We start from the raw sequence: 10,790 nt of genomic DNA, 5'->3' as shown, positions 1-10,790 counted from the left end.
TTGCTTTATATGTGTTAAAACAATATATTATAGGTTGATTTTTTATGATATTCTTGATAGTTCTTTTTCTTATGCCAGAACTTTTATAAGTTATCTTTTGGTTGCCTAAGTGTTCATTGCTCAATTTATTGTCAATCCAAATAGCCTTACAGATTCATTTTTACAACAAAGCAAGAAAATGAAAAGTTGAAGTTAGATTCATGCAATGCCTTAGGATTGACTCATCGTATATTTTAAGTTTTTAAATATGGTTCTTTTTTGCTTCTTTCAATTGATTTTYTTACATCAATGTAAGTTGAAATATTTGAAGGAGACATGTCTTTATGTGAAATATTTTTTATTCTTGAGTGTGTCAAATTCCTTGATATTTCCGTGCTGTTATTACTTATTTTATTTAGTTTTACAACTTTATTCCTAAACAAATCTCTCTCTCAATATATATATATATATATATATATATATATATATATATATTAAAATTTCACTAATTATATTTTAYTTAACTTTTTAGAATTATTTAAATACTATTTGTTAATAATTCTATTAACAACTAATACATATTTATATAGACAATCTTCAAATTATTAATCAAAGTACTCATGCTACCGTGCAACGCACGGTTCCCATACTAGTGTGAATAATAATGGCCCTTTTGAGTCTCTCAAAGGCTAGAGTGACCAAAGTGACGTTTCATTACAACAAAAATATATGCCGGAGTGGGGTTTCATTACAACAAAATTTGTCTTTTTTTTTTAACGTATCCCTATATTTATCTTATTAATCCATACTACGAACAAAATATTCCATTAGTAACCCGTGAGGTTTAGGAATCCCTTTTAGGGTTTGTGCAAATTTCTCATAAGTCTTTTCGCATCGTACCATCATCTATTAATTATTTTCTAAAGAATCAACACAAATTTTATGTAAAATCAAACAAAGAAATAAGGATTTAGAACTAGAGAAAAAGGATATGTATTTCAAATCAAACTAAACAGTTTATGAAGTAGAAACTATGTCAATTAAAGTTATCGAGACACGATGACTTTAAACCTATATATGAACCATAAATTTTATGTTGTGATGTTGCTTCTCAAGATTTTTCAATTTGAAATGCATTTTTTAAATGTTGTTGAGGCTAACAATGATTTGTTTGTATTGAATCAATCTCCATTGTGCGATGATCACTACAAAGATACTCTCTAGTAATCACAAGCGTGGTGTCTGATTGGTTTGAATTTGGGCGTCAAAGGTTAAAAGTGTTTGTAGGTCTCAGATTCAAATCCAAGGAGAAATAAATCCTCGTGTAGCCACAAAGATTCAAATACAGTGACCCCGAACTACCTTAAAGCAGGTGGTCGCCCTGGAGTTAGTCGACTCGTATAGCGAGTTGGATATTCAGGTTAATCAGAAGAAAAAAAAAAGATACTCTCTAGAAATGAGATTTACGGTTTGTTGGAACAGAGTATATGAAGGAATGTTAAAATACTTGATGAATTAGTTGATGACAACGTACATCTACAATGAGCTACAATGGTTAAAAGTTTAAAGCTAAAGAGAAGAAAGTTAAAGGAAAAACAAGAGGTTGCAAGAAAGGACGCAGAGCATGCATTCGACTTTCGAGGTTCTGCAATCTCGTTGGGCGATTACAAGTGGAACAACAATATTATTTCACAGACAAACAATATTTTCACAACATTTTTATGATAAATACAAAGGAATGTTAAAGTACTTGATGAATTAGTTCGTACTCACTTCGATCAGACTGAGTCAAAGATATTTGGAAACGGTTTGCAGAAAATTAAAATATTTCTATTATTGTATTTCCTAGTTCATTTTAGTTTTCAATTCGTTCGTACCAACATTGATGAAATACGTTTAATTTATGTAATTTAAAAGAAATTTATCATTTATTGAAATAATTTCATTTACTAAGCAAAAAGTTTCTTAAAAATTCAGTATTTATTTGGGTTGGCAGTAGTGGAATGTTTTCATTAGGGACCGATTCACTCTGCGTAGATTGACTGAACGCAGAAAACCTTCCACTGGCAGGCGATCATGACTGCTTCCAAGCCCACCTCCTGGTTGTCATCGCTCGATGACTTCCTTTTCCACTAAGTGATTGTCATCTTGGTCATATAGATGTCTTGACACCCTTATTTTCTCATTTTCTGACTTTTATCAAATTATATATTTTTTTAAAACAATGATAAATGTTAATTATCACAAACCTTTTAGAAAGATTCAACCAACAAAAAAAACTAGGAAGAATAATTCATTATTCATTATTATTTAAATAAATACAAATTATTTTTATACATCAACCGAAAATAAAAATTATTGAATTTTTTTTATTTGGAATCGTTCAATTAAACCTCGAATTTATTCTTTGTTATAAAAGATACTATTTTTGTTATTGTTTATCGATTTAATTCTATTCATGGTTTTTTCTTTCTTTTTTGGTAACCGTAGGTTTCAGGACACCTTAGGTGCCCCAACTAATTTTTTAAGTGACCACGAATTGATTGGAGTCATCGTAAGTGAACCTCCATGGGTTTAAGAATTTCGGCAACACCTAGATTCGAACCCGAGGTGGATAAGATTTCCCACCACATTTCCCAGAGGTTTAATCAGTACATCACAGCCCAAGTGGTTATTTTTGTCTAGTTTTAATACCATGGAAAACCCATTGAAATCTAGCATAAATAACAACTTTAACAAATATTACGAGTGACGGACTCTTCTGACGATTATATTTATTTTTTGTTGCAATCAGGTTATTTAAATATATAATCTTAAATGAGATTTTTAATTAAATTAATTACCACTTGAAGTATTTAAAAAAAAGTTTCCTTACTCATGAGTGGATCATAGATTTAATTAATCCCATTTAAGGTTATATACTTGGATATACCGCAAACCACTGTGCGTAACAAAACGTCTCTTTGACGCAAACAAAACGACAAAAGAGGTCGAAAAAGTTGATTTGCTCATTCACGCATATATAGAGGGAAGATCAAACAAGATCGGGGTCAAAATAAAAGAACACAAGAACAGTAAAATCATATGTAGTTTTGCACCGAAGTCACATGTGATTACAGAACACGGTCAACCCGAGGGTGTACAGGAGACTTGATTTCTAGACGTGAGTTTAGTGTAAAATTACACGTATGTGACTGCTCTCGTGTTCTCTTATTTGGTTACTGGTCTCGTGTTACGAGGGTAATTTAGGTAAAATAAAATCACACCATCTACCAAATAAGTGGAGACAAAATAGTGTACCAAATATAAGTTTATGCCTCCATTAAACTCTGTGATTGAGGTAGTAATAGTAGTAGTAGTAGTAAAAGAGAGGAGCTTTTGCCTCATTTATGACTTTGTATATAACGACACTATCTATATAATGCATCATAAGTCAGAATAAAAACCTTGACTTCTACATATCGATACAGTCGTCGGTAAATATCACCAAATTGAAACGATGACAGACCAAGAGTTTGTACCTTGCTACGATCTCAGTAAATTCCGACTCTACGGCTAGGAAATCTGGATTCGTGCAAAACGAAGGTGTGCCTGAATTTTCAGTTATGATTCAGAGGCCAATTTGAAAGTTCGAAAGAATTTCTGGAACCAGATTGTGTTGCGGACGAAGAATCGCTGGTTCGTTTAGTTGTAGATGCTGCTGGTTCTGGTGTAGATGAGAAATCGATAAGGCCATAAGCGGATTCTGTTGCAGATGAAGGATGGTTGGTTTTAGATATTTTGGGACAAGTGTGTTTTCCCAGATAAGTGATTTCAAAGATTGATGGGTCGTCGCTAGATCGTTGAACTTGTTTAGTTGCACAACAACCGTGTGTGTTTCGGTACGTGCATCTGTAATATTCTCTGCAAATATTTTAACAAGTCAAGTGAATAATAAACTGTAAAACCAAACGAGCGCCGTAAATCTCACACGAAAGTAGGGTCTGAGGAGTGAGATGTAAGCAGATCTGAACTCTGGTCCAAAATGACCTTAAATGAGATTTTAATTAGATTCATGACCTTCTTAAGTATGAAACCATTTTTTTGTCAGAAGGTCATGGATTTAATTAAAATCTCATTTGAGATTTATATACCAGAATGACCCCCCAAAAGAATAGAGCAACTGCTTCCGTAGAAATAAACTGTAAAACCAAACACAAAGGTAGGGAATGGGTCTAGCTCAAGGGGTAGCGAGGTTGTTTCCGTGAATAACGTATCAGATATGTATAAAATAAGAAAGCAAAATTTTAAAAAGATACCTGGGGTATTTGGCATTAAGAATTTCTTTTTGGCCATATTTCCTCCACATATAACCATCATTTGGGGGAACTTCAAGTCCAATCTCCAGGCTCACTTTCACCTGCTGCTTCCACTTAAGGATACTGCTACTGCTACTCTTTCTGCATACCATCACTTGTATTTATTATTATTTATTATTATACATACACATTTTATCAATATTTTTGCTCTTCCCTCAGGAGTCAGGACAGGAGGGGACCACACACACATATATGTATATGGGGAAATGTTCAAATGAATGAGAAACATAAATATTTTGAGAAATAAGAACCAACTATTTCATGTATTATTTACGATGAATAACCCTAAATATTCATGGATATCAATCATTGCATTATTCGTTTTCATCATAAATATCCATCACGGTAATCATCATGAATAAAACATTTTATTATTCATTTTCATCATAAATATCTATCATGGTATTCATCATGAATAAACATGAATAGTTGCTTCTTAGGTTCCCAAAATATTTACAATTCTGTGTAAATATTTGACAACTTACTTCTTCCTAGAGGCATCTTTGTGATTGGAATCCTTGGTGTCAGAATCATCATGATGTGGCCTGCCACTCAAAGGTTGTGGATATTCTGACCTTCTGATGTCCATTCCGGCATACTGTGACAGGGCCTCGTCATCAGAGTTGGGAATGTTTTGAGTCGACAGCTCTTCAGTTTCGTTAGAAGAAGCGGGCATATTGAGATCTATCTGGAGCTTCTTAACATGCTCAGTACCATTGTTTAACTTGTGAAACGGACAGTTACTCTTCGAGTGATGATTGCCTGATGAGTTCAGATTCATTTGTAAAGATCGACCTAAAGCTTTGTACGCCAATGAAAAAAATTATGTCAACTCTTTTATCAATAGCCATCTCCAGTGATAGATCATGTAAAAATTGACATAATTAGACTTCAAAATTTTGCAACTCTTTTGAATTGCGAGTTCAATAATTAGATATATTTTACACCCATTATGCATGATTGGACCAAAGAGTCTGATAGGATCTCAGTGGTAATTGATTAGAATACTCGAAATTGAAAAAGGAATTATAGAGTTACTGGAATTCGAGAGCCAGATCTCTTCCACTACAAAGTTGAGCATGCTCATTATGTCGTCTACTTCATTATTATAAACTGGACCCCAAGCAACAATTACTAGACTAACCCCTCTATTTTACTCTACTTTCCTTCATACTTCCTTCTCGCATATGTTTGTACTAACCCGAGGTCTATCAGGGTCAATGGCATAGCGGCATCCGGATTACTGTTAGAACCCGGCCTCCCAGGGGGTCAAGGGTTCAAACCTCACCTTAGGTAAGGAGTGTGTGTGAATATTTGCCCTATATAAATATCATTTACTTAAAAAATGCATGACTGGACCTCCTAAAATCACCTACAAGTGAATTGAACAAAAATACCCTTTCACAAACTCGAAAGCTAACCTAACAAAACCACAAGGGTGGTACCTAATTGGTTTGAGCTTGGGCTCCAAAGGTCAAAAGTGTCTGAACGTCCCAGGTTCAAATCCAAGGACGAATAAAAATCCCCTTGAGACCACGGAGGTTCAAATGTGGTGACTCCGGGCTACCAGCAGGTGGTTGCCCTGGGATTAGTTGGCACGCATAGCGGGTTGGATATCCAGGTTAATCAAAAAAAAAAACTAACCTAACACACATGCACAAGTTGAACTTGCAAGATTTACAACTTGTCCTAAATTTGAGGTTCTATCAAGAAGGAAAAATTAATAATTAATAGAAATATTAACAATAATCCAATTATCATATGGCATCTTGGAAGAACACACAAAAAAGCTCCCTGGAATGGAATGCAGCAGGATGTGGACAGGTCCTCAGAAGCTCAAGAAAATGTAGAAAAGAGTAGCCTCTTCTGCAATTGATCCACAAAAGCTCCATCTCTTCTAAGTTTTATGAAGACACTTGAACTTCTTTTTGTCACACTTCATTACATCCCGCCACTTACCTGGATGGGGTCTATGAGTGATCAAAAAGGCTCATGGCCTAGGTTAGCAACCTCCATTACACATAGGAGGGGTGTCTGCCTAAGGTCAGCCCAAGTGGTCGAACCTATGCCATAATTTGTTTTCATTACATCCCACCATTCTGTTTCTCTTTTGATTTCCTTTCAATTTCCGTTCAAGAATGGAAGGTTCTCAAGCTTTACGCAATAAAAGATGAGTAAAAGCATCCAATTCCAGAGACACACAGAACACTAAAAATATCAATAAGATTGGAACCAAAAAAGAGAGATCATAATTGTCAGGTGGACACCATTCACAGCCCTACAGGCTTGGTTTATTAATGCCTCCATTGACATCAGTTTAACCTATTGAGTTACACAGCCATTATAAGTGAACGCTTTTGAATGTTTCCCTCTTCTCTTATGCAACACATTTAAGAGGATTCTTTTTATTGATCAGCTTTTCATTCTAATCTCTGCATAACAAAATGTTACGTGTGCATTTAATCACAGTTACTTCTATGCAAAAGATGTTGAACCAAACGATTTCCACTTCACTGTGCCTAAAATAATTATGATGTGCTAGAAGCTTGTAGTTTAGGATGGAAATTCAGCTCTTTATAGAATGATACAGTTAACTACTCCTTCAGTATCACACTTTCCTTTCTGGGGTGTTCACAGATGACCCACCGATAAACTACTGCACACATGCCATTGATTAAACTAAGCAACTGGGTTTATGTTATGTCAGTGGGGTTAGTATAATACATTTTTGTATTTGGTATCGCTCTAGGATATAAGAATCTGCAAGTGAAACTTGATTGTTTTCTGTGAGTGGTCAATTAAACCACCCAAAAATGTTGGCCAAGTCAAACATGAAACTTCTTAGAGGACGGAGGGAGTAAAAAATTAACTTTCAGAAAGTATAACAAGTCTGTTTAATTTAACAGCATGGCGCTTTAATGTTGTTCCATTTTTAGTACCACAAGCATCCCTAAGTCCACCTTTTTTAGATTATAAAAAATTTAAAGCTACTTTTCATTAATTCTCTCACCCCTTCTTAAAACAGAAGGCTATGTAATTGGTAACTTTTAGATTATGTAAACTAAGGATACTTTAGATCAACATATTGTATCGGGCATTAGATTTTCAAACTGAACATTCTTTTTGAAATTGTATGAAAAGTGTCCCCTAAATTAGGATTATGGGCAAGGTAAATGATAGCAGCAATGCATGCAACAAGGTGATATATTTTCAAGAAAATAGAAAGGGATCAAACTTTGTGCATGATTCAAGTATCAAAAGGAACACACACAAACACACATAGAAGAATAGTATCAAGAGGGGAAATGCATATTTATGTAACTTAATTGTTGGTTTGGCTGTCATGGACTGGATTTGATGCTGGAATTCTGCAAAAATGAGACTTTCAGGGAGACAAGGCAGGAAGCCTTCAGTATCCATAGTAACTTGTTTTAGTTTATATGCTCATACTTCTAGAATTTAACTGATGGTGATGATGGCTTAAATTACTGAGTTCATGCAATGCTGGTGTCGTTGACAGGTGGTATTCAATGATTATTGTGGTTGTCGATGGTCGTTGAGAAAACGAAATTTCTGATGATCCGATGATGATAAGTTGGAGAAGTGGTGGCAAAGTTGATGATGCAGTGCCAGATTTAAGTGTGCTTGTAGGAGTTGTTAATTTAACTTAATTCATCCAAAATAAAAGAAGTAAATGCTCAAAATGCAGAAACTCGAGAAAGCTTTGATCTTTTAGTAGCATATATCACTACAAAATAATGAATAATGTGCTGTATATAATAATTCACAGTCAATTTCATCACTAAATAAAGTTAAGGTTGTCCTTGAGTTGAACTTTTTTTAAACTAAAGTTGTAACTTGTACAAACCCAATAAATACTTTTGCATGGCACCATTTGTTATAGTGAAATTGATGATCGTGAGCAGAGAATTTCCAACGATATGAAAATCGTAATATAGCAAGCGACCTTGGTATCAAACCCTAGAGTCTGGTGACTCTATCCATTCTCCCACTCCTTTACCCCATAATATTGAAAGGCATGGTACTTTTCAAAGCTTCTAAATTGACATAGACGCATTTACTATTTTATCCCAAAAAGTTCCTATTTTTTAAGAAGAATTTAGTCTTAGTTGGTTACTACACCCAAAAGGTTCTTATCAGTTGGAAGTCAAGCATTAACCTTTTGGACATTTAAACCCCAAATACAGATTCGCCATAGCAATGGAGACTAGAGTAATAGCACACTCCATCACATGAAAATTGGAAATAAAATTGTTTGGACTATAAAATAACCTTTCATCATAATAGCACACTGTTTGGCTCTTAACTTTCAGTTTCAACTTGAAGTAAAAAACCAGATTCAACATCACATAATCATAAATACATTTATCACAACGACTAGGCTGCATACATGCAACTTTAGCATAAAATTTCTCAAAACATAAGCATTTCAATCAGTATCGAACATCCAAAACAGATATTATGGCAGAAAATCTCAGCGTGGGGTCGGAATTAAAGAGGAATACAATCTAAACAGGTTATAAGTTACAAAAATTGAACAGAAACGACGATAGGGAAAATGAAGATGTCACCTTTGATTTAGAATGAAAAATATGACAAGGTCGGTTTGAATCTCAGGTAGCAGAAGATCCTCCTTGGAAGCGATGAAGAAGATGAATTTGGAGGAGAAGAATGATGATGATGAGATTAACGAGAATCTGATTGATCTGTAGCTGAAGGATTCATGAGAGATCCGATGCGGCTGATGGAAAGATGCAAGGAGGTTTCATCCCTTGTTCTTCATCAGCTACTACCCTCTTTATATGTTTGACTTTAATTAAACCCCAAATGGAGGTTGACAATGAAAGTATCATCTCAATACGTTTATTACAACTTAACGTCTAATTAATTGCATTTTAAACATAAATCTAGTTTTCATACATTCACCCATATATATATATATATATATATATATATATATTGGGGGTTATAAAATTCTTAAAATGACTTTAATTAATATTTTAAGTTAAAATTATTAATTTTTTAATTTAACCTTTGATTTATGGTTGCGATTAGATATCATGGTTTTCACAAACAAAACAGTTCTCATTTAATTAAACATATATATATATATATATATATGGGAACGTTCAAATGAAAACCGCCTTCATTTATGTAAATCGTGTAAACCAATCTCATCCATCCATTTTCTTGATCAATGGTTAAGATTAATCTACTTTATTTTAGAAAATTTAAAAAAATTTATATTAAAATTTTATTTTTATATCAGCAATAAGGGCAAAATGGTAAACAAAAATACATACCTATTGAAGGACAATATTCTTTATTTTAGGAAATTAAAAATTTCTATTTGTTAGGAAATAATTTCGCTAATACAACAGCTTTTTTATTCCTTATCCTGAAATTGTTTCAACCCATGTAAATATGCACCCTATTCATTATGAAATTATTTCAAGACGCACTGGTTTCATCATGAATCCATTTCAGCATGTAATTATTTCATGACAAACCGCGTACATTATGCACCCGTTTCATTTTGCGTTTCACTTACTAAATGGATCAACTACACCATCACTGAAACGGGGTTAACCATCAAACCAGTTCACTACTCATTGTTCAATTACGCCATGAACTAGTTTCACCTTCATGAAATTTGTTTCATGTACATAGATTAGTTTATTTTGCTCCTGATTTGATGAATTCATTCTTTTAATCCTTACAATCTTAAAGATTCTGTAKCAGATTACAATCTTCAAGATTATGGAGCAGATTCATCATGCAATTATTTCATRACGAACCAAATACATTATGCACATGTTTCACTACTCTTGGTTTAATTACGTCATGAACCAATTTCACATTCATGAAAAATATTTCATGTACATTAATTTTCATATTTCACCCGTGATTTGATGAATTCATTCTTTTAAGCCTTACAATCTTCAAGATTTTGGAGCAGATTACAATCTTCAAGATTCTGTAACAGATTCATCATGTACCCGTTTCATCATGCAATTATTTCATGACGAACCAAATACATTATGCATCCGTTTTATTTTCCACTTCACCTACTAAATGGATCAATTACACCATCAATGAGACGGGTTCTCACCTACTAAATGGATCAATTACACCATCAATGAGACGAGTTTCACCATGAAAATGTTTCACTACTCATTGTTCAATTATGACATGAACTAGTTTCACTTTCATGAAACCTGTTTCATTTGTATTAATTTCTTTTTTCAATCATGATTTGATAAATTCATTACATTATGTCTTACAATCTTCAAGATTCACCAGCAGATTCAATCGTATCATAATATATTTAGTTCAAATTTTTAAAATTATAATATAATTAAATATTTAAATGTTACCATTTATAAAATTTCCTTTATTACATTTCCTTAATTAAGATTTATTAATAATTTT

General features: G+C 33.4%; 1 protein-coding gene and 1 pseudogene across 3 annotated transcripts; one reads left to right on the top strand and one right to left on the bottom strand.

Annotated features, from left to right (window-relative positions):
- Nucleotides 1–3,271: 3,271 nt before the first annotated feature.
- On the bottom strand, nt 3,272–9,149 carry LOC112506974 (probable WRKY transcription factor 41). 3 transcript variants are annotated; one of them, XM_025111333.1, is made up of 4 exons: nt 8,930–9,149; nt 4,823–5,138; nt 4,278–4,418; nt 3,272–3,882 (listed from the first exon to the last, which is right to left on the bottom strand). In XM_025111333.1, the coding sequence occupies exons 2-4, from the start codon at nt 5,116–5,118 to the stop codon at nt 3,579–3,581; spliced, it is 741 nt and encodes a 246-aa protein (XP_024967101.1). In that variant the 5' UTR covers nt 5,119–5,138; nt 8,930–9,149; the 3' UTR covers nt 3,272–3,578. The 3 variants fall into 3 exon arrangements, with proteins under 3 accessions (XP_024967101.1, XP_024967103.1, XP_024967102.1); XM_025111335.1 differs by having other exon boundaries at nt 4,823–5,099; nt 8,930–9,129; XM_025111334.1 differs by having other exon boundaries at nt 4,823–5,132; nt 8,930–9,121.
- Nucleotides 6,289–6,425, top strand: LOC112508275 (annotated as a pseudogene).
- Nucleotides 9,150–10,790: the final 1,641 nt, after the last annotated feature.

This window comes from Cynara cardunculus (assembly GCF_001531365.2).
Source record: "Cynara cardunculus var. scolymus isolate 2C chromosome LG 2, CcrdV1, whole genome shotgun sequence".
NCBI lineage: Eukaryota > Viridiplantae > Streptophyta > Magnoliopsida > Asterales > Asteraceae > Cynara > Cynara cardunculus.
This window is presented reverse-complemented; position numbering and strand designations above follow the sequence as displayed.